Raw genomic sequence first — 24,350 nt, forward strand, 5'->3', positions numbered from 1 at the left:
TTCCGACTTTACTCAGCAGTGAAAGTTAATTCAGCCTTTTTTTTACCTGCTATCTTTGAAGTTTTGAAAAGCATATTTTAAATCAGAACTTTGAGTGCAAGGACCTGAGAGTAAATATGTAATGAATATTATGCATGGTTAATATTTAGGAGATAAGTGATCTTCTGAGGACAAAGGTAAATGAGTACAGCCCCTTTTTCTGTATGCTAGCTGCCCTGGAACAGTCTTGCAGTCTCCTTATGCAGGCTTACTAAGCTCATATGCAAATAAAATCAGCCATGGAGTTACTTGCAATGACTATTTTTAAGTGAAGATGCTATTCATAGTGCATTTCACCCTAATTCAAAGCAAGTATTGGCACTAAACAGTTGCAGAAGAGATATAAAGAATTTTAAGTCACAAGTGTTGTGAAGAGCACTGAAAATATTACCATCATAAAGTAACATCTGATAGCAGCAATAAAGGTTGGTATTGAAACAGATTCTCTCCCTTAACTTCTTTTCTTCTTTTTTCTCCCTACAACCAAGCAGACAGCTGACATGAATCTGGTACCTTACCATATGAAAAAAGACCACAGTGTAGTTGCAATCATGTTAAAGCTTGGTCCCTCCAGCTCTTCATTTGGCAATATAGAAAGCTACAGGTGGTCACAGAGGAAAACATTAGGGTTGACTGCATTCATGCAGAACGGCTGGTCACCAGAGTCATAAGGAGTTTTATGGTATGACAGACTGGATGACTAGTAGAAAGAAGAAAGTAGTATGTGATGAAAATCCTTACATAAGTTTGGTATGCATGGGCATTTGTGATCGTCTTGTTTCCCAGGGAAAAACGTTGTTGACGAAAAGCAGAAAGAACATTGAAACAGTTGTGATTAGTGGTGGGAATTAATTCTGGTTTGGTTTTTTGTTTTGTTTATTTGTTTTTTCTTACAGGGTGCTTTCACAGTTTTCCTTCCTGCTATTCACTCTCCTCTGTATAGCAACATTCAGTCTCCTGCTACTGACGGTAGTGCCTGTTACACCGGGCCCCAAAATACCTTAGGGAGCAAGTGGGAGATACCAGAGGGCCCAGTAAGAACTCCTCTGTCTGTGGAAATCAGTCTGAATTCAGGGAGGGGATGGATAGTCCTGGTAGTGTCTAAGTTCAGCACTTTGAAAAATGCTCTTTGGAAACATAGCAAGCCAAATTTATTCCTTTTTTTTAACAAGTAGTAATTCCAGGTAACTATTTGCAGATCAGTGACCTGCTCTAGATTTGCACCAAAAGAAGTAAAGCTTAGGTCTAGTTTTCTCTTCTGTATAATCTTTCAAGGAGATTTTAGCAAAGTCTTACTTTTTGCGATGTAGATGGTCTTATCAAAGCGTCTTGGCATATCAGTACTCATTTGGGCACTACTTTACCTAAGTGCTTTCCTCTGTGCTTTCTGGAGAAGAAATTTGTTTAAGAGGTCGTAAGTGAAGAGTGCCTTTCTGATGGGTCACCCTGTTGCCTCTCAGTCTTGAGTTACTACTGATCAGCTGTTCTCCTGTCCATATAGCCACAGGAAATAAAATTTTCTTAATGTAAACACAGTGGAAACAATGTATTGCAATGTCTTTTGAACATTTTCCATCCTCTGTGAAGGTGAATTATTGAGATCAAAAGCACTTTCAGAGTTAACCAGATGTGGTAGATGCATCCACTTACATTTACGCAATACAGATTCGATCGAGTTCAGTAAGTTAAATGGCATTTATGCAAAGACAACAAACTGTCTGCCAACATAATATTATGCTGAGAATGAACTTTTTATTTAATCCAGCATGAAAAATGAATCAATGTTTTAGTATTTTTTTAGGGCAGCAGCATTGCTATTGCAGTGACTTGCTCGTGAGTGAAATTTAAGGTTGGTCCTTAGGTCTATTTCATTAAAGAAGAAGCACAGGCTAATGATTTGTTTTCAGGCCTAGACATTTTGAACATCTATGATAAAGTTCTGTGTCTGATAATGGCTTCAGAAAGTCAGTAAATGTCTCAGCCTGAGTGTGGCATTCGAACAGGAAAAAAAAAGGTGCTGCAAAGATTAATAGCTAAATTAATACAAAAATTATTCTTATTTATGCTGGACATAGAATTTAGAAATGGTGTTCAAAAGTAAATACACTGGGAAAAATACAGTTTACTTTGTGAGAGAATGCAGCAGTGACTAATTGCTCAGCAGCATGCACATAGGCTTGTGACAAGAGAGGGAGGAGGAATAATTTTTCCCTGCCTTAAGAATAAGGATAAAGGTTCATAAAAGGAACATTTACCCAGTTTGCAGTTCTGGCATCCATCTGAACAAGGTATGCAATCTTCAGAGTCAGGATCTTCCACTTCACCTGTGTTTTGAAAATCACCAATTTTGGGTTAATTCTAGATAATGGAAGGCCAACATTTGGAAGCACTCAGCAAGGTTCCTGGAAATAAACTTTATCCAAACCCAAAAAGGAGAAAAATTCACACCAATTTCTTTTCTTGGTTGTTCTTGTGTAACCCCACTCAATTTGAGGACAATACTCCTATTTTGCATTAACATAAGATTAGAAGAGAATCAGAGCTGGAGCTTACGGGCGTCAGGATCAGGTGTGACTGTATATTTCAAAACAGGAACCAACATCCTTAACCACATTTCTGTGACAGATTAAATAGCGTATTTGTTAACTCCTACTGAAGGATGCTTACCTTCTCCACAGCTATGCTTCTGACATATGTTTTGAGTAAGGTAGTAGCCTCTGAAACATCTTTTGCAGTGGCTGGAGTTCAGGCAGACCTCACAGTGGCCAGAGCATGCCACGCAGTTGTGCTCTGAATGGTAGTGACCTGGAGGACAGCTCTCTCTGCACTCCCCATGATACAGGAAACGTTCAAACCCTCTTCTATCTGTGTGGCAAACAAATAGGAAAAAGATGCCAGCAACAGAGGATGTTTGGGCATAAGAAGCAGCTTTATGAAGCACTGGTGCTTCAGCTGATGAGAATTAATATTGTTCTCTGACTGCTAGATTTGTACAGTTTTACACCAGATGCGCTAAAATGTATAAAAGTTTCAGGACCTCATTCTTGGGGATTTATGACATATAAAGATGTCATGCTGGTGAATAATTACTGTTTACATCCATCAATCTAATACAGTAAGGATCAAGAGATTTCCATTACTGAGCTCCCTTGCAGTGAACATAGAAGTAGTTGTACTGTATTGTACATGCGGATGTGGAATTGCCATTAGGAAAGCAAAGCTGCCCACTTCACCGTAGGAAAGGATCAGTCTATGCCTGTAGTAGATTAAACTGTAATCCTCATCCTAGTCACAGCTAGACTCTGGACCCATTTAGATTTGAATCTGAATAGCAAGCGTGCATCTATTGGCTATGGGAGCAATTGCATTCTCTAGTACATGGGGAACTAGGAGGTCCCCTACTTCAAATGCTTCTGAATGAAACCTGTGAAAACACCTACAACTCCATGTGCCACGTGCTGCAACATGGGGAGTTTTCTAATGGGTTGCCCTACAGTATAAATTACATACATTATTGTGCTAAGTGTATTTTCTTGCTTTAACTGTAGAGCAAGAATTTGCTTACCATAATTTACTTTTGAAACTGCAGAGAAAGCAGCTATAATAGGGAATGATTGCTGCACCATAGCACAACTATTCAGACTCTGTTTCTTTTACTTTTCATGTACAAATTTTTAGAATGATCTTTTCAGCCTCCTCAGGGTGTGACTCTCTCATCAGTGTCTTAATTTCTTGATACACAGAAATACAGAAATTTATATTGCTGTCTACCATAAGGAGAGACTTGGGGAACAATTATACAAACTTCTCCCTCACATTGGACCTGAAGTACCGTTTGAAAACTTTCTCTACTCGCTCACATTCCCAAAGTAAGAAAGTCAATCTCATCATCATGACAAATTAATGCCAGCCATACTAGCGTTTTCTTGTTATCTGGACACTTATTACTAAATAAAACCTGGTCCATTAATGACTAGGACTGAACTGGAAGTAGCAGCTGAAAGGAAAAAGGCTGTGAATCTATTGTGAGTCCTCAGGAAAAGAGCACCAAAAATTCCTTTTTATTAAGTGAATTGAAAGTTAAATACTCATTTCCGAGGGCAGTTCAGGATAGTTACACATACTTGTACGTAATAGCCTCAAGTTCTTTCCCCATCAGGTGTTACAGAGGCGAGAGGGAATAATTTTTATAATGGAGCTTCAAAAGGAGAGGAGTTGCTTTTTGGAACAACCACAAATTTAACTATATTACCCTCTCTCTCAACCTAAGCTCTATAAAAATGTGTCAAAAAGACAAGTTTCTATGTGCACTAGTGGTAAGCTTCTCTTTGCAGGTCCTGTTTGTCCAGCTGTAGGGACACAGAAGTCTGCGGTGGAACCCACCATGCTTGCTTCCTAGCCTTCCCCAGACAGACATTTTGGAAAGCCCCCTGGCTCCCTGCCTGCTTGTGCAAGCAAGCTGGCTCCAGTTCAGTGTAGCACATACTGTGTAGAGACTGGAGGAGGCATGTATGGTGCTTTCTTTTCCAGAGGCAGACTATGTAGGTTTTCTGTCCTTTTTTCCCCCTGTTACTCCTTCTGTTTCTGTTAACATAGCTCCTATTCCAAATATGCCATGGGAAATGCAGAGTTGTCTTTTCTTGTACTTTTTAAAAAATAAATTGAGTTCCAGCTCCCTTCGGGGTTAAAACAAGATTATGATGCAGATCAATAGCAAAAGCACTACTTATTTTATTGGCTGTAGCAACTGGTCCTGAGAGCAGAGGGAAAAGGGAACTTGGAGGCCAAGGAAGGGGAAAAAGCTTCAAGAGGAAATTTTTCTTACCTGTTCCACAAGCGGTGCATTTGTTAGGTTCACTTCCACTGCAGTCCAGGCAGGTATGATGGCACAGATGACACTGTTGTTTGAATTCAAACTTTCCTCTGGGGCATTGCATAACACAGCGACCATCATCAAAGACTCTTTTGAGGCAGAGGGAGGCATAATTACAAATTCAGCAACTACTTGTTCTTTAAGTTCAAAGGAAACTAACATGAAACCCAATATATTCTTCATTCACACTATTTACAAGAGTCTTTGCACATTACTCCTTCATTTTCCTGATCTTATTGATGGTATTTACTAAGTGGAAAGTCAATCATGTTTTGAACCTGGATCTTAGACTTCAGAGATCAGTTTTTTCTGAGATTTTTCTGAGAAAAATCACCTTTTGGTCCTGTACCTAGACGTCCTTCTACCACAATCCCTGCAGTGGTCACTTATGTCTGTTAGAAGGAAAGCAAGACTTGGTCTTTCTCTATGAAGGAATGATCCATCTGTTGAAGTTTCCTATTGGTTTTACTTTAAAGGCTTCCTGTGAACAGTACTACGGCTTCACTGCAATGACTTTGTACGTGAAGTCAAACATCTGTCTGAATCTTGGCCTTTAGGAGCTGTATTTTTAGACTTGTATATCTGCAAACACTTAGGAGTTTTGCTGCTACATGTTGTCCTTTTGCTGGGTAATGAAATATTTGCTACGGAATCCTTTTATGTGACAAAAATTTCTGGTCCATTTTTCACTACTTAATGTCTACTGGTTTTAATCTGTTTGGGAGAAAAGTAGAAAAGCATCAATACAGATATGACTATTAAAAGAATATAAAAGAAGTTGGCTAGAATTTGACAGTGTTTTCAATATTAAGAAAATAAGAGAGGAGAGTCTGCCACCTTCCACACTTTACTGCTTTGACCAGTTTGGTATCTGAGGACTTGGGACTCAATTTCTAGAGAAGTCGAGCACCATTCAGGGTCTTAGTACAGATTTTGAGACTATCAGCTTGTCTGTACACATAAGGAACAGTAGGCTTTCCATAACATTAAGATAGTGCATGCTTCCTTGGAGCCAGCCAATAGCATTATAGAATGTCTGCAATATGCCTTCATAAATTTTAGTTTCTGAAAGACGAGGAGAAAAATATATGCAAAGTTTAAAATCAATTTTGTCAAATAGGCTTTGAAACCTTTTAAAATTTACTGTGATTGGAAAAGTGTAGACTTATGAAGAGTGAAGACAGCAGAATAAGCTATCATGCAAACAGCCTTCCTGAAGTGCACGTAACAAAGAAAACTTAGGAACTGATTAAAAAGACTTGCAAGGCTGAAGCCAGGCTGCTGGAGGGACCCAGGGAGAAGCTTGTATGGCTGTATGAAGTATTCAGCGAAGATGTATCTCTGCTCTGGAGTCTGACAGTAAGATAGCCCCATGCAGACTGTAGCTCATATAGCTATACCTGCATCTTTAAGACCATTATTCAGCTCTTCATGGGGACTGCAGCCCTCTCTGGATGGTTTCTGTGCGAATGGGACAATGTGACAGAGCTAGCGGGGCTATGCTTATATGACATGCAAGTATTACTGTATTCTACGGCACATATTGGCTGTAGTGATAGCCATCCTTACAAACAGCTCATACAGTGGTAAAGTACATTTTTCTTGCTTTTTGTTATGTTGCCCCTAATGAAAGACACCAGCAGGTCAGATCTTGTCACTAACCTTTGTAGCTCAAACAGTAAACAGGTGGATGAGGAATTTTGTGAAAATCAGTTTGGCTGGACAAAAAACTACAATTCCATAATTTTTTAAAAACAGGTAACAGCATTTTGAATTGTCCAACAAGAATATGATCTGACAGTGATTTTATTATGAAATAAGGTGACATCTACTGCTGAATTTTCACAAAGAACAGGGATTGTTCAGTGTTTTCATTTTCACATTATTTTCAGTAACCCCCCCCGCCAAGTCTTTTCATCCTTTTCAAAGAGGAAAGGTGGTCCCCTGTAGAAAAGCAGCACTGCTGATTTTAGTCTGTATTATCTAATGGCCACTCATTAGTGTCTTCAATAGACACGATCTGAAGCTCTCAAGAGCAACAGGATTTAGAATTCTGTTTCAATTAAACACGTCTATTTCAAGTACATAACGAATAATGTCCATTGGAAGGATTTTCACTTTATCCTCTGGGTGAGATTTTTCTTTATTATTATTTCTTTCAGTACTGACTGTCCTAATATGACTTTTTCTAAGAGCTTTCATAAAGTGCAGAAGGAGCACAGAAAGCTTTTGGAAACCTTGGATACCAACATTGAAAATTGTTAGAAGATTTGTTAAAGGAGAAGCAGCAGCACCCTTCCAAAAGGTCACAGAGTAATTCATGTAAACGCCTAGGTGGTTTTGCCTAGGCATTGTTTTGTACCTTCTTTGTTTTGCTGATATCTCTGTGTAAAGCTCACAAAATAGGTTGCAAGGAAACACAATCATCTAATTTAAATGCAATTGTGAATTGGAGAAATCCAGCCTACAGTCCAAAATGCTGCCCAGACTTCCTGTGCTAATGCCATTTCTGACGTAACACACCTTAATTCAATACTGTTTCCTCAGTTATGAATCTTTTTGGACTCCACTGGTCCTGGTGTGTCTTTTATTGGCATAGTCATATCCTAGATATTTGCAAGGTAAATAGCAGGATTGTTTGGGGATTTTTTTTCTATGCCTTACAGCACCTGATTCTGATTTCATACCAGTGTGAATATCAGCTGGCTACAATGCAATCCAGTGCAATAGAACCAGAGCTATCGGTGTGAGAATAAAGCTATTGGTAGTACATGAGTTTAAAACCAGTAAACTCCTGGATTAGGTGCAAGATGGCCTAAACATAAGCCTCTGATCTGCAATGTTCTGTGGAAAAGCTTCATTCTAGTTCTGTTTACTCCTCATGGCTAGATAACTCCTCATGGTTAGAAAAATCAGCCTAACTTGAAATGCCTTAGTTAGGGGATGGATGATGCTATGAATATCTCCTGAATTAGCTGATTATTAACCTCAGTGTCCATGTTCATGCCTTGCGCCAGACTCCATAGCTGTGTACAACTACAGATCCCCTAGACTCTTGCTGTTAAATTTGTCACTGTTGTGATTCTAGCAATTATGATTTTGGAAGGATGACAATGAAAGAAAGACTATTTCACATAGTAGAAGAAATTTTTCTGTATCTGTGGGAATCATCCGGCTAAACATCAGCTGCATGTGTGGCCAGCTGTCTTGTTCACATGACACTTGTTTTCTCACTTGCCCTGGTTTTGTTTGCCCTAATCATTGCTTGCTTCTTCAGTTGACTCTGCAAGCTAGTGCTAAAGACCATACAGCCACTTCTTCAGATGATGATGTGAGGTCTTTGTGCTGCACTGTGCTAGGGGACAATTACCTTGTGAGTGGGCAGCTGATGCAGTTGTCCGGCTCAGGCCCAATGCACTTCTGACAGGATGCTTCACACAACAGACATTCTTGGGAATCATCAAGATATTCCCCTGGTAGAAAAAAAATTGTTTACTTCAGATCAACATCTCATATCAAAAAAACCCATGCACCAAGCCAGGTTGGAAAACGTAATGAGTAAAAGGAATTAGATCTGTTTTGAATTACTGAAATGAGCACATTTCCCTATGGTATCAGTAAAACAAGTACTGGCTCCTTTGGGGAACTAGGATACTCAGAATTAGTAGTTTCTAGTCCTTATTTATTTATTTATTTGTTTTTTCCATGTGAATCTGACAGAGAGTGATTCTTGCTGTTCGGGTTAATGCTATGTCTTCTGCATCATTTGAAGTAATGGGACTCTTTAAGGTGCACCATGGAGAGTTACAGCAAAACCAGTGCTACCTAGGAGTATTCATTACCTAATGTCCTTTGGTACAGCTGCAACATGCTCCTGGCTGCAAGCTGCAGCATAAAGTGTGCTGCATGGGTGTGGGGTATGTTATGTGCAGAGAAGGACTTGAGTAAGCTTTCATTAGTCAGAGACATGTTGGTGCTCCCCAAACCTCTAGCTATAACATCTTTTGTCCCCCTCCCAAGCTGCTGCTGGAAGACTCCACACCTAAAAGACCTGGGCTCTCATTTAGGCTGAATGAAAATTTGGTGCCCGAGTGCCTGTTTGGACTTAAAAAAAATAATTTTGTATTATATGAATTGTTGCCTTAAAACTGAGATAAAGATATAAACACTTCCAGATCATGAACGCATTAGTACTACTATGGTGCTGAAGTGCAAAGTTTGCCTCTTTATTTGCTGAAAGTTAATTAAAATATTGGTACGAACCGGTAAGCTGTACTCTTTGTAACTCTCAGAGCAGAGATATTAATTTGGTAAGCAGCATGAATACTGTATCTGTGTGCAGCATCGTGTGGGGACAGTAAATCAGTTTATCAAGCAGTTTTATAAAGCTCAAGATTGGGTCAGTTTATTATGTCAGTTTGCTATGGGAAAATTTATTCTAACTGAGTCTATATATTTGAGAGAATTGGCTGTTCCTTCATTCTTTAGTAATGGAAGAGGTTGGGCAGAGAGTCCTATATAACACATAAATGCTGCAGTTTCTATGGATACTTCAATATGGAGAAACTTTTCCTACTTGCATTGTACTTATCATCCTTAAGGAGACGGGAACAGTATAGTTATAAAAGCATACCAACTGGAATGCCCAGCCCTCTGTGGGCCAAAGCTGAGGTACCCAAAACGTAGGTAAAGATACAATTTTCATTTTGTAATGGTTTGTGTTTCCCCTGAAGAAAGGAAAAAGGTAAAAGACGAGCCAAAAGCCAGTGACGGAGCCATATAAAACACGAAGACGGTACTCCTCAGAGGCTGGTCTGGGATTAGTGCTAACTGGGAAGAAGTTCAGAACTGGGAGCAAATGAACAGTCTCTTGATGAGATCAGGGAAACAGAAATCTGTGTATGCATAGACATTCGCACATTTTTATAGTTCTCATTATCCAAAGAGCATTTTGTATATATATATATATTTTTACATGCATTTATGTAATCCCACACATGTCCATACAGGCCAAACCTTGAATCGTGTAAATTGACATAATTCCATGGAAGTGGTGTAGCTTTTCTGAACTGCAACATTGTATCTTGTATGATAGATTACTTTATAAAGGATTAATGATGAAAACATTATAAATTGTATAACTGTTTGACATAGAATTCAGCAGGATTCTGAATTTATCCAGCTAGTACTGAGATAAAATGTTGTACTGATGAATAACTATCACAATACAGAGTATTTATAATTTTCACTTTCTAAGAAAAAAAGACTGTGGCCTGCTGTCCAGTAGATCATCAGGCCATTGACAGATTAGTTTAATGCCTCATGAGTCTTTCCGCTAATGTATTCAGAGGATATAACATGGAATCCAAATGCTTTATGAGATTTTAAAACATAATTTGATATATACATATATATATATATATACACACACACACATATATTTGGACAATACACAATGATGAAAAAATGCAGTATCTGGAAGGTCTTGCTACTGCAGGTCTGGTGGCTCAGTGCTTTATACTACTGGCTTTACATCACCGGGAAATCTGTCAGGGCAACGTTATTAAATAATTGCTTCTCTGATGTTGTTTTGCGATATATATTAGAAAAACTTTTTGTTTCTCCAGTCCATCACTTTATTTGCCCGCACTGCCTGTATGCTTATCCATTGGACCTGAGCTACTAATTCATACACCTCGGCTGTGCCCACTCAAATCCTTCCCACATGGTAGAAGTGCTTAGTTTTAAAAGGCTTTTGTTATTTCTTTGTTATGCCTTTCATTGGAAGTGCTGTAATTCATTTCAGCTGGGCTGGAATAGTGCCAGGAAGACCAGTTCTCTGCTTACTTTATCCTTCTAGTTGAAGCATTTTAAAGCATACTATTATAAGAATGTGCACCAGAAAATACTTACATATTAGGCCCTCTGAATTGCAAGTCACATCTAGAGCTGTAGATCTGCCACTAAGTGTTAACAAAATAGTTTTTAGTGGATATTCAAAGAATTAACACTGAAATGCAACGTTAAAGAAGACTTTTACACTATTCCACAGGGCAGTTTAACTGTTTGCCAGGGTTCCTTGTGGGCGTTATATTGCTTTACAAATCTCGCTAGATAAATACTAGTTACCAAAACCTCAACTCTCTTTTTTTTTTTTTTCTTTCTTCTGTATTAAAATTCTTTATCTGTCCAACATACATAATGGGGGAATGCTCTCAGCAATACATCTCAGCTATGCCTTCAATCAGGCAATGCTTGCCAGTTACTTTGGATCATCCCATATTTAACCTGCATTTATTTCTCAATTCTGTTACCTTATCGCCTTGTTTAAAAACATTTGTCAACTTGTTTTAAAAAAAGGAACTGAAGGTATTATAGGAATATGGCTATGTTAACAGACATAATGCCTCATAATGGGAAGATTTTAATGTGTAATTTTTTGTGTCTCTAGTTAGAAATGTTTAATTCCACATCTGGGTCACATCAGGTTGCAGGCTGTGTCTTTAACTGCATACAAGAGCCTACACTTACACTGAGTTCCTGTCAGTTGATAGGACACATTTTAAAATGAGGTAAGGACTATTATCTCCCATTAAGGAGGCAAAAAAAGTGAGTTGCAGTAAGATCATCAAGTTAGGGTGTAATAGCAACCTATAACCTGTCTCTCCTCGGTCCCAGACTAGAGCACTATCATAGTTGCCAGGTTGTTGCTGTGTCTTGGCATAAGCAGTATTAAGCATACAGCCCTTATCTTGTCACTATTTCCCTCCTGCTTTCCAAAAGCTGTGCCATTCATTGACAGCACATGGTGTTTCAGGAGACCAGTTAGATGAGCGTGTGAATATTGTTGTATGTTATGCCTGGAGATACACAGTTTTATGTGCTGGCAGTCATAAAGGAATTTTTCTCTTGTAGCCCCCCTGCGAGACTTAGTCACTGCAATTCACATGTTACTTCCCCACTTTTCTTAATCAAAACATCATTTTATCTAATTTAAAAATGTTCATTGGTTATCTCCTATAGCATTGCACCAGTGGCTTTTCTTTATAATCAATGAAAAAATGACCTTATTTACTTTCATGGGAACCTGGATATGAATTTTGTACTTAGGCTTTTGTATGTAATCTTATGGGTTACAAAGGTTTCACAGAGCAGATAAAGAAACATTGATCAGAATTGGTTTTCATCAATCAGCAGTGAGAACCAAGAGGACTCAGTCGTAGGGAGCCCTCCGCTTTTCCCATATTCAGCCTTGATACACTTTATTTTGGCTGGCTCGTGGGATCAGCTCCTTGAGTTTTGCTGAAGAAATATTTATCCATAAAGCTTAAGTTCATAAGGAACTTAGACTAACCTGCATATAACAAGCCATTCAAATTCACCCTGAGGATTCCTCTTAAAATTACCCCTCTGTTTAGCCCAAAGCCTTAATGTTTGATAGATTACAGCTCCCTGAAAGAAATCCTGACTTCATCTTGAAAATGTGAGGACGTGGAGATTACGGCATTTCTTTTCCCCCCAGATTTTGGGCAGTCATACAAAATTCGAGCCTGGTTTCCAATTATTTGTCTAGCTTCAGCTTTCAGCCTCCTGCTAATCATTCTTCTCCACTCAGTCATTTTACACAATGACCAAATTTCTGACGCCCTATTTGGATGTACAGAAGGGACAAAGAAGATACCCTTCATGGGCAAAACTTTGCGGTCCTATGATTTGAGGTGATGAGAGGGATTCAGGAGTGGAAGTCTTCTTTTCAAAAGTGCTCTAGGCAGTGATGAACCAGAAGGCTGAAATCAGGATGCTGGTTCCTAAGTCACTGAAGCCCCACCTGGTGCCAAGGGACAAAGCAGAACCTTGAAAAGGGATGAACATCTCTTCCCTGAACAGTGGTGTGTGGAGCTGAGTGCGATATAATGATTTTAGCATGAAAGGCCCCTTTGTTGCAGGATTAGCTGAGATCACACAGAGCCTCAGGTTAGCTTTAATCATGACAGGCAGGAGAGAGGCAACTCCTTTATCAACTACACTATCTTACACAGCCCTCTATTCTTTCCCCTGCAGAATAAAAATATTTACATTAGCCAAAGGTGCCCTTTTTGCTGACACAAAGGGATTTTTTTCCCCCTCTTTATTGTGTGTATTTCTTCCCTCATTTCTATGTAGTAGTTATACAATGGTTGTTAGAAACCCATTGAAGAGCCAGAGCCCTCAGGGGTACTAAGCAGGCATAAATAAAGTCCAGAAAGACATTTTTTAGCATTTTAAAAATCAACTTTAAACCTCCGTTTGTACTAATAATGTAGATGCCTGGAAGTAAAGGCTGGCTGGGATCAGGGTTTCTCCTTTGCCTGTGTAAGCACAACGGTCAGAGCCTGGCAAGGTTTTCTACTGCTCACCTGGAACCTGAAATTTGACAGCCCCATGAGAAAGCAGAAAGGGGAATGGAGCAATCCTGATCTGTATTGCTAATGCTTTGTTCTGTACCCTTCTCACTTCTTGAAGGAGGGGGAAATACTATGGCACTCTCAAAATTTTAGACTGATAATGGAGAAAAATCTGTTTACCATCTTCATTTCTGGAGCTTCCCAACTAGAAATTTCTCTGTCTGATCTTGCCAAGCTTCCTATTTTTTGTAAAGCTCAGTACCTGAGGATTTCCTAAAGGGCAGTGGAATGGAGACACCTGAATCTCACTGAAAATTATCTCATCGTGCTGATAGTACTGCTTTGGAAATCCAGGTAGTTTCCTGTGAAATATGCAAAAGAAAGGTCGAAGCTGACTGTATACATTGAGTAAAACTGGTGTTATTTGCACCTGGAGTACATTAAAGATAGGATCTTTCAATGCCGGAGGAAAACACATGTCATACTCCAGAGGCAACCATGGTAGCACATCTCTCTCTCCCCTGTGTTATACAGCAAAGAGTATGTAATTTGTATACACAGAGACTTCCCTGTTCACAGGATTTCTGCAGGCTGACTTGGATAGACATAAACCTGAAATAAGAAGAGCTGGATGTCTCAGGGCAGTGTTTCAGTGGTGTCATCCATCTTAAACAGAGAGACCCCTGCACAGAGTGTTTGTACTGGACATCTCCAACTTAATAGGATGTCAACACAGATCTGCTGGTCTGTTGATAACTGGGCAGATTTCAGCAGGCAAACTATTGCCCCGACAAGATCTAACAACATAGATTCACACTGTTAATCAAATGCAATTTCTGTTTAATTATTTGTGGAGTTGAATACATATTAAAGCCTGAAAGAAATCTGCCAAAAAGATACAAGTTTATCTCCTTGGAAGTAAGGAGCAGACCAAATTAAGTCTTTTAATGAGAGGTATAAAGGAGTAAATTTTATTCCTATCTGTGACTCTTCAGACAACTCAATACCCTTACATTGGTGATTACCTTGCTTAAAATCTCCCCTGGTTCCTTGTCTCCACTATAAGCATTTCAGGAATAGCCAAAGTAATCGCTTTTCATGATTACCCTGGAAAGCATAGTCCAGGATGTTCCCTTTAATGATCACATGTTCCCTGCTGAGGGTGCAGAAACAGGTAAATGATACAGCCCTTCTAATTCAGATATAGCTGGAGAGAGGCTTTGTGGCACCGTTTGGCTATGGGAGTTCTTTGAACCCTCTCAGCCTTGGGACTGAAGGCGTTCAGGGAGGCTGTGCTAGAGGCAGACCCAGCAAGAGCAGCATTTACACAACTTCAGTTCAGCATGGCCTTGCTCTTGGAGTAAGGAAAGGGGCTACTTTATTTGGGAATGAATATTTGAGTTATTTTTGTCTTTTGATCCAGTGGCATTGCACAGAACAGCATACTAGCATGGTCACAAGCACCATGGCTGACGGCAATGCGATCCATCGGGACTGGCAACCAGGTGCTAGACTTTCCTTCCAACCCACATCTCAAAGAACATGTGCAGGCATCAGGAGCTGGGCAGTGGGCAGGCCAAGGGCAATTGTAAATGGAAAAGTTATGCAGTATTATCTGAATTGTAACTAAATTACACTAGTCATGCTCCAGTGAACATTCAGTGCTATTACTGAGTTTGCATGATGGAGCCATTAATTATCCTTGGGTAAATAAATATTCACCGCCTGCCAATGTTCTAGCTTCTCCCCCCAGGCTGATTGGAAAAATGGGTACTTAATCAGCTCATTGCATAGCACCATAAAGCAAAGATGTCTACTGTGTTTTGTGATGGGACAATATTTTTTGCTTTGAAAAGTGATGTTTTCCCCGAAGACCTTCAACAAATCCATCCCCTAAACACTGAGAAACACTGATAAATACATGGTTGTACAAGGGGTATTCTTCTAAGCTGTGCCTTGCCCGTCTTTGGCAGCATGAGCTGCTCATAAAAAAAGAGATGTAACAAAAACCAGCCTTTGGTGTGGCACTGAGAGGCTGCATTTGTTGCTTACTGGAATGTTTTTTTTTAAATGCTCAGAGCCTTCTCACCATAATATGCTTTCCTTTGACTACATTTCCCATGCTAGAAATGAAAATTGGCTCTGATTTTATGCAATAAACATTGCTTTCTAATCCAGAAAGAAAGTCCTTCCAGGATTGTTTCAATCATAGTGTGGCTACTAAAATAGAATTCTGTGCTGGTGTCCACTACCCTTGCACAGCAGGTGAACATTACTGCAGTCTCTCTGGCTTTATCCTGAGGATTTCAGAACAGTTTCTCTAGTGAGACCCAGTCTTACTGTGCTCTGAGACTTCACAGAAATGTCCCAGGACTTTAATAGATGTGAATTGTCTTTGCTCATCAGTGTGGAACCAATGGTGGAAATGCAGGTGTTGGTCGCACTTCCACTGGTTGGATGCAATCCTAAGGTTCAGAGCCCTAGTTTGTTCTCAAGGACACTGTTGCTGCCCACAATTCTTTAGTCCTTGCTAAAGAGGAAGATTTAAGCCCCAGTACACTCTCATGACAAGTGGTAGTAAATGATCAGATAATAAATTTCATAAAAAATTGAAATCTCCCAAGTTAGTTTAAGTAAGACAAGTAAATAAAATTTATGCCAAACAGAAATCAGTTTTTCCCCTGCTAAACAAGATGTTCATAAAAAATAAATTTTCAACCTTTTTTTCCCCCATGTGTTGAAACTGCATATTCTGAACAAGCTCATGCAAGTTGTTGTTGGTATCAGTTTCTTTTTGATGAAAACTTGACTAGGATTTTTCTTTGTATGCTGTAAAACTTTTTTAATGCTTGCTTAAAATATTTTGCACAAACATCTAATGGCAGAACTTTTCTTGATTCATTCTGTACCAATGACATGACAATGGCATATCCAATATAAATATAAGGCATGGTAATGGATCACAGACAAGTTATTGTTCCGCGAGTTGCACTGCAAATTGAAAGCTTTGACTCATACAAGCAGTCACTTAAATGTCTTTACAGGAATCTTGAATTTATAACAGGCCTTCTTACAGTCATTCAGTTCATTAAATAATTTCATTAAAAAGTAGCAGATAGTTACCTAAAGTGGCCACTCATACAGATAATGCTTACTCTGGTTGTGATGAGGCTAATTAAGAGGATTAACTTGGTCATCACCAGTTGCAAGCTGTATTTAGTGATGGGTGAAATTGCTGTAGTCAGCTCTAGTATCTCTGTATATAGGTTTACTTGTATTCAAGGCTCATACCTCTTATTACCTGACAATGTGGAACAAGCAGCAGCCCTGCTATTACACAATATATTCAGTAGCAGCAGTTGCTCAGAATTTCACAGGACATAGGAAAGTTGCAATCCCAATAGAGATTGGGGTAGTCTGTAAGGTCTCATAGGGAAATCTTTATCAGAAAACAGTGTTCTCCACAGAGGGGGAGTTTGCAAAGCCTCCCCAGAAATAGGCAGGATGTGCCAGTGGAGATTGGTGTGTGAGTAGGCAGGGTCTAAACCAAGAGCCACAGGAGCTACTGGTCAGAAGCATAAGGTTTCCACCGATATATCCCAGCAGGTGTCTGATTTGCTGATCCCACAACACTGGTGTGTGGCTGATCCCACCACTGGTGGTGGAGAGCTGCAGCTAGAAAGGGAGTAAGGCTGCAACCCCATTGCAGAAAAAGAAACACTTCTTCTATTATAAAATGACGCCCTCACACAACAGGCTTCTGCAGGATGCTCTGCATATCTGGGACATGCTAAACTTTTCTTCTGCTTAAAAATAGTGTTAGCACATATATGAGGTTATTTTTTTTTTGGACCAAAGCTGTCATTGTCTTTGACACTTTTAGTAAAGAAGTAGGTCTAGTTGGGTGTCCAGTTTGCATTTAAATCAATGATTGTGTAAGGATTCTCCTAAACGGACATGAACTGGCAAGTACTTTACCATGGAAGTGACACGCTTTAACTAGAAGAGCATCTGCAATTTGTCATTGCTTTTTGACTTATGATATAAATAAGGCAGAAATCAATGAACAGATTTGCACTGATGCCATCCACAGTCCTTTCAGACACAGAGAAAAATATCGTTTTGTTCATGCTTAGCAGCTTCTGATGTTCCTACAATGGTCCATATCTGTTCTGCATGCTAACAACACAGTGTCAAATACTGAACACTCCAAACTACCCACTATTGAATCAGGGAGGGAGGATTGATCACCTAAGAAAACTCTGCAGCTGTGAACCAACTAGCTTCCTTCAACTGCAATCCTGTTGCTGCAGCGATCCTCTTGTACAAGGACTAACTATAGAGCTGCTTATGAATTCTGCTTGCATCTGGCCACTGCTATTAAGGCATCACAAATAAAAATGTTCAAAGAGTCTGAGCTGACACCAGAAAGTACTGGTTTTCAGCCTAAAACTCAGTTCAATGCTTACTTGTCCGTGAGACTTCACAGCTCAACATTTACAGATATGCCCTCTAGAGCAGACTTCTTTGGCCAGAGCTATAACAAATTTATTATTGCTCTTTGTACTTTTCCTACCCAAAGAAGATGAAATCTTGACAATAAAAGACACCATGGTTGATTGAATTTCTCATGCCAATTGGAAGGTGAAGGTGGGGTGGAAGCTGAAAGAAGCAGCTCTTCATACAATACTAGTGTAAGGATTAGGCTAACCTTTTTTCCAGGTGTGGACTTACCAAACTACTGCTAAGAATGTGCCATCCCACATACACTTGCTCCCAAGACTGACAAGGAAACTGTGAGAATGACGACCTAACTCCTTGTTTTGAAACCAAGTTGGTGACAATGAGATGTTTAAGGCTGAAAAGTGGTTTTTCTGGGAAATTCTTTACATGGCCTCAGTGAACGTGCTTAAAACGTCATCTGAATATACGACTTCTTGCGTAAGTTGCCACTTCGGCCTCCACTCAGCTTGTAGGAGTAAGTGGGAAATGAACGAGAGCATCAGCTAATGCCAATGGAGGATCACAGTGTCACAGATGAGGGTCACAGATGAGTCTACATGGAGCCCTTTTGATCTACTGGCAAGGACAGATAGCCTGCCATTCTCAGGTGGCAGTCTGGGGTTGTGATCTGAGGTATACTGGACGTGAGTATTGGCACGTGAACAGACATCAATATCTCATGGTGTAAATGGCAACGTATGGCTGCAAAGATGAAACCTTCCTCCTAAACTGTCTGAGCCAATATGTAGTTATGCATTTCACTTTCTAATCCTCAGGGTGCAAGAGATTAGACTCATCACAAAGTCTTAGAGGTCAGAGAAAGCCAACATTGTTACCCACTAGGGTTCAGACATGGCTGTGCTGCTACTACACAAAAGGTGTCCTCCACAGAAACCAGACATATTGCAATCATAAATTCCATCACGTAAAACAAAAAAAATCCACGATAAAATTAAAGTCCCTTACCCTCCCAATTTGTTTCAATGACTTGCGTGTGGTATCTAAGTGCTCTATACCATAAAGCTACCTGTGCCCTTCTACAAAGATATTTTACATACAGATTATCAACATGTTTTTCCAGACCAAAAGAACAGGAATTTAGGTTAATTTAATAGAAAAAATAAAATATGGAATAACATTGATTTTGGCCAATATCAATTACAACAGAACTACCCTATTTTACAAATAACAACTGAACATTTTACACATGTACAGTATTTTTTCAGTAAAAATGAATTTGGATATAACAATGTGTCAGTTTTTTTAAAGAAAACACAGATATTAATTTCTTCTCTATAATAGTGTTAGAGACATTTGTAAGTATCCAAAACAAATTCTTTACAATCCATTACATAATTAAATCTCAATTATGAATATATATTTTTATATAATATATATATAATATTAACTTAAACTTTGAAAGCATTATGTTCTAGTTAAACATGTTATACTGAGAAATGAGGCAGTAACAGACTAGTAGTTAAACTAGCACAAACTGAATTCTTTTAAATTTGAACATTTATCAGGAAATTTGTAATGGGCACCAAAAGAGCTTGACTGGGCCCCGTCATACTAAACCAGGTTGTAATAGTTTATCTGCTCTCTGCTAAAGGTGGCACACTACCGGTATAGGTTTGTGTCCATTCATTTGTAAAAATTCCACAATCATTTTTGATCATCTTTATTTTCTAACATTTACATGCTTAAATACCTGCAATCCATTTTCTATTTGTGTTTCCTGGAAAGATAACTAAGAAAGACACTTTTTACATTTTAAGTATTATCCCCTGAAAACAGTATCTTTGAAGTTAAATTTTCTGTTTTCTGCTAAATGACTGTCTTTTGAACAGTATGCTAGAGTGAAGCTGATGAAAATATATTAAATGGAAATTTGTACTGGCAGCCGTGTGCCTGGGTAAAGAGAGAAAGGCAGTGGCTGCTTCTCTCACCACCCAGGATGGTTTTACAATGAGGTAACTTCATTGACCTCAGCAGGACTATTCCTGCTGAAATTTCTATTATAAGCAGTTAAAAGCAGATTCAGGCCCATCATGACACGATTGTTACACCAAGAGAATCATTGATTTATTGCCCTATATGTAATTATTCCTAGAGATGTATTTGGCATAATTATAAATCCAGTCCTGTAAACACATCCTGTCGCATATAGTCACACTGGCATTTATGTATGGGCACTATGAAATAGCTCCACATATCTATATGATAATATCCCCTTTTTTGTGAACGTTACAAGACAACAATAATTTATGAACACTTCTTACATGTTAGCAATGTTTTCTGACTTCCAAGCGTATACATTACTCTTGCTTATGCAAACCAAGAGAAGTAGTATCTTTTGAGTTTGTTCACTACAGGAACAATTTTTTTTTTAAGTTTATTTGAAATAGCTTTGACAATTTAAAAAAATAAAATAAAAATCCTAGCATATCTGTTAATAAGCTAGCTGTCTAAAAATGAAATCTATATGACCAAAACCACATTTTGGGCAAACATATATACATACTGCATGTGATACAAAAAACAGCACACAGCAGAGGAAGTAAGAAAGAAATATGTGCAGAAATGTTCACTTTTCTTTTTTTAAATACTGTTACAAAAGGGGCAGAACTTAGTCCTGCAGCTAATGATGTTTCTGATCCCCTCAGGAACTCAAGTTCCCCCTGTCAATACACATAGCACAAAAAAGACTAATGCAAACATTTTTGTATTGTTTAGTTTTAATCCATGTAAACTTGTGTTGTATTCTTGAAACACTCTTTAAACATCTTGAAGGGGAAAGAAGCAGGAAAAAAAGGGAAGAAAAAGGACCTTCAAAAAACAGGAATAATCCTAAGGTTGACAGGAAATCAAATAATGAGTTAAATGTTAATTTTGGCATCAAATGCTTTGGTCACACAATACTGACTCTGTGATCCTGGATGTTCAGCTCTAGACACCCAGTTATGAAAGGTAGGCGTGTTGTAGTTTTTCCATTTAAGTTCCAACAAACAGTTCACCATCTCCCCAGACAAAGAGGGGGGGGAGAGAGAGAGAGGTGGCTTTCTTTTTTTTTCTTTTTTTTTTTTTTTTTTCCTTTTTTCCTTTTTCAATAATACGGATTAATCTATAAGTCTACAGGAGCAGGAGGATGCTGGGAGGTGTCAGCTCACCCCTTGTGCGTACATGTTCTGCAACACAATTGCTGAAGCACTTTCCGCTGGCAGAGATTGTTCTTTTTCACCAGCATACAGAATCCTCCCTCGGCCCAGGACTCTTCCGTGGCTTCCGGAGGGCAGCAGCAAGAGAAGGAGGGGAGGTTGAAGGTTTGGAGAGCATGACGTGTACAATGGAGGAAGGTTTAATTGGTCAGACAGGCAGATTTGGTTGAAGAGACCATTCAGGAGCAGGTAGCAAGTAGGAAATTTGGTCCATCAAGAGGAATTTCAGTCAACAGCATTTTATTTTTTTTTTTTCAGGAAGAGATATTGTGTGGTCCGACAGGGAATGATTGGTATCCATTTGTGAAAAGGAAAAAAAGATTAGAAAGAGAATAATTAGAAAACAGTGATATTTACAGCAAAGGAATTTGTTCTCAATTTTTATGAATCAAAAGCATAAAACAGTCAAACCACAGAAAAAGAATAAAACATTCTCAACAGAAATGCAAATCCTATAGAGTGAGTTAGACTAGTAACCAGTGCTTGATTGTCAGGCAATGAAATGAGACCCTCTACACTTTGCAAATGAACAGAAAAAAACCCCCTTCTGGACTTTCCTTGGCTACCCTAGACTGTTGAGAACACACACTGTGTGGTGGGATCTAGCATGGTGCATTGCAATTGCCTGAAGGCCCACACACTGATGTGTTGCCCTTTCATGACAGCTGCACTTGGAAGAATGGGGAGACAGTACTGGGATGGGGTGTCCCCAGCCTTGGGCAACTACATGTGTATCTGATTGAAGTTGCATGTGTACAAATGAGGACAGATTTATCCAACCATATTAAAGACCAAACTGGTATGTTAAATGTTTGCATTGCAGAATTCAACTGCAATACCATACTGAGACTGTGGTTACTCAAAACTCTTAGCACTACACTTCCTCTTCATTTGTCCATCCATATCTGACATTCTCCGGACTTGCTCTGGATTACAATGACACTTCTAACATCCTGATGTGAAAAGGTCTCATGACTGGTTTACCTGTAATGTAACTTTATGATGGACAGGATGCTTTTCAAAGTTCAAAGGCCTAAATTCCAACAGGAGCTGTAAAGGTCCACAGAAACAAGACTCAACCCTGCCCGCTTCCTGTTTTCTTTTTTTAAAGTCTTTGGTAAAACTGTTACTAAATCCAGCAGAAATGAGCTGGACCCAAGAGTCATTGTTAGCTTTTTGTACATCTGCTGCCAGGTATCTTCCACATGGCTTCAACACTGGGCTTTGTTCTGGTATGATTTTCCTGTTGGACTGCACTTGTTGGGCTGCGTCTACAAGTAATTCACATAGTAACGTTTTTAGAGAAGCACAATGTTATCTAAGTGTCTCTGTAATTGTGACATTTGAAAGGAATGAATATTAGTGAATAATTAAGCCAATCATATACAATAAGAATGCTATCTTGGTTGCCAGAGAACTTGGAGGAAGTTCAAATCTCCACCACAAATTGGGTGCTCCCTATTTCAGAATTCTTTTGTTCTCATTACCCTTTCACATAATTCAAGCAATACTCCAGGAACTTAAAATACTTTTTACATACCAGCATTTTCACAGTTTAAAGTGGCAAAATAGATAAATGTGATTCTATTGATAGTACACTAGGGTCTTCATATAAAAATCTTTTGAAAGCAATGGCTTTTGAAGAACAGATAAGGAAGGAAAAGTAGGTTGTTGGCAGGGGGGAAAACTATTTTAGGAAAATTCAGGTAAAATGGATGTGACTAATCTTGTTAATACACACAAATGTAGTTTTCTCCTTTTCATAAACCTGAAAAAATTAAGAAGTAATGTAGACCTGAAATCAAGACTATAACAAAAGAAAAGAAACAGACCAAACCAACCCAATACATGTAAAAGAAGAAGCTGACAGTGGTAAAACAGATCTTTTCAGAGAATTGCACTCACCATCCTTGCAGACTGTTCCCACTACACAGACACCAGTGTCTAGGTTATAGCCGCTTGGACAGCTCGTACAGTTTCTGTCTCCTTGACCACTGCAATCCAAACAGCTGGCATCGCATCTGAAAGACAATGGCAGGAGTTGGTCTTATGGCCTCATCAAATACAGGAGTTCCTAGGAGACCTCTTCCGTATTGCAAAGGGCTTGTTTGCTGTTTCTAGAGGTACCAGCTGCTCTAATAACAATAACAATAATAATAATAATAAACAACTCCCCCTGCAACCCAGTCCTGCTTCTTTCCTCCAACCACTTTCTATTCACACTTTTTTACTGAACAGCTGCATTATTCTAGTATTTTGGAACTAGGCAGAAGTAATCAACAAAAGTATTAAGCTGATTGGGCATACATGCGCCAGCAAGGCACGAGCTAAAGCCACAGGATGGAAAAGACTGACCTGCTACCCAGTCCTTTCATCACCTTTCTGGCTCCATCATATTTTCATTGTGTATTGATTATTTTTTTGTGTGGAAAACTGTAACACATGGTGATTCCCTTCCTGCCCTAACTCAAAGTGAGTCAATAATAAATGATTCCAAAGGGCAACACATGGTATTTGTTTAACAAAGAATGGAATAGAAAAAAATGTCCCTTTCTTGCACAGCACAGCACAGCCTTGTCCAAAATTTATCCACTCATTTGTACACTGAGACAGGTGAGCTATTCTGGACAGCAGTTGGGTAATATACTTGTGCCATGTTTGTGAATATGCAGCTGAGGAACTGAAATGGTCCTTATGAAGAGTAATTAACTTGCAATTTAAAAAACCTAGTTTTACTGTTTTGGTTTGTTACTGAGAAATGCAGATCCTCTGCCAGATTTGTAAATCTTACATTTCTATGCATATCTACTTACATTCTCACTACAGGCTTTTTTAAAGTGAAGGACACACATATATGTGCAAGAAAAAACACTTTTAGACGACCTGCATGAGTATAAATCAGACTAAAATAAAAAAAACGCTTTTCCTTAATTTGCTTAGCATGCAATATATTTTTCCTACTTTTTGAAGTCAGCAGTGTTTTAAGTTCTCATAAGTATTATCTTTTTCAACACAGTAATAGCTAATATACTGCCAAACATCAGACACATACATTAGCCACTGATCATACCTTTTGCAGCTTTTGTATCCACTTTCGGTAGAGTGATCAAGGTAATAACCACTACTACAGGACTGTACACATCTTCCATCTTCCATAAAATAACCCTGTGTGCAGTTTATACAGGCATCTACTCCAGCACCTTAAACCAGAGAGAAAATACACTGTATTACTGGCTAGTTCCTCCTATTGCCTAAGAGACACCTTAGGCAATAGGAGCCTAAGATCTGTAGCAGAATCTTATAATTTTAGAGACTATGTTTTACCTGCCTTAC

General features: G+C 38.9%; 1 protein-coding gene across 2 annotated transcripts in view; it reads right to left on the minus strand.

Moving 5' to 3' along the window:
• The window catches only part of LOC140650655 (proprotein convertase subtilisin/kexin type 5-like), a 259,934-nt gene that overhangs the window by 41,317 nt on the left and 194,267 nt on the right, over positions 1–24,350 (minus strand). The window contains exons 19-24 of one of the 2 annotated variants that reach the window (XM_072859286.1): positions 24,088–24,217; positions 22,923–23,038; positions 8,283–8,385; positions 4,865–5,001; positions 2,707–2,904; positions 2,295–2,363 (exon numbers count right to left, since the gene is read on the minus strand). In XM_072859286.1, coding sequence (XP_072715387.1) covers positions 2,295–2,363; positions 2,707–2,904; positions 4,865–5,001; positions 8,283–8,385; positions 22,923–23,038; positions 24,088–24,217 — 753 coding nt within the window. Of the gene's footprint in view, positions 1–2,294; positions 2,364–2,706; positions 2,905–4,864; positions 5,002–8,282; positions 8,386–19,198; positions 21,082–22,922; positions 23,039–24,087; positions 24,218–24,350 lie in introns of those variants that run through there. The other variant, XM_072859285.1, reaches the window with a different exon arrangement.

This window comes from Ciconia boyciana, chromosome 4 (assembly GCF_034638445.1).
Source record: "Ciconia boyciana chromosome 4, ASM3463844v1, whole genome shotgun sequence".
NCBI lineage: Eukaryota > Metazoa > Chordata > Aves > Ciconiiformes > Ciconiidae > Ciconia > Ciconia boyciana.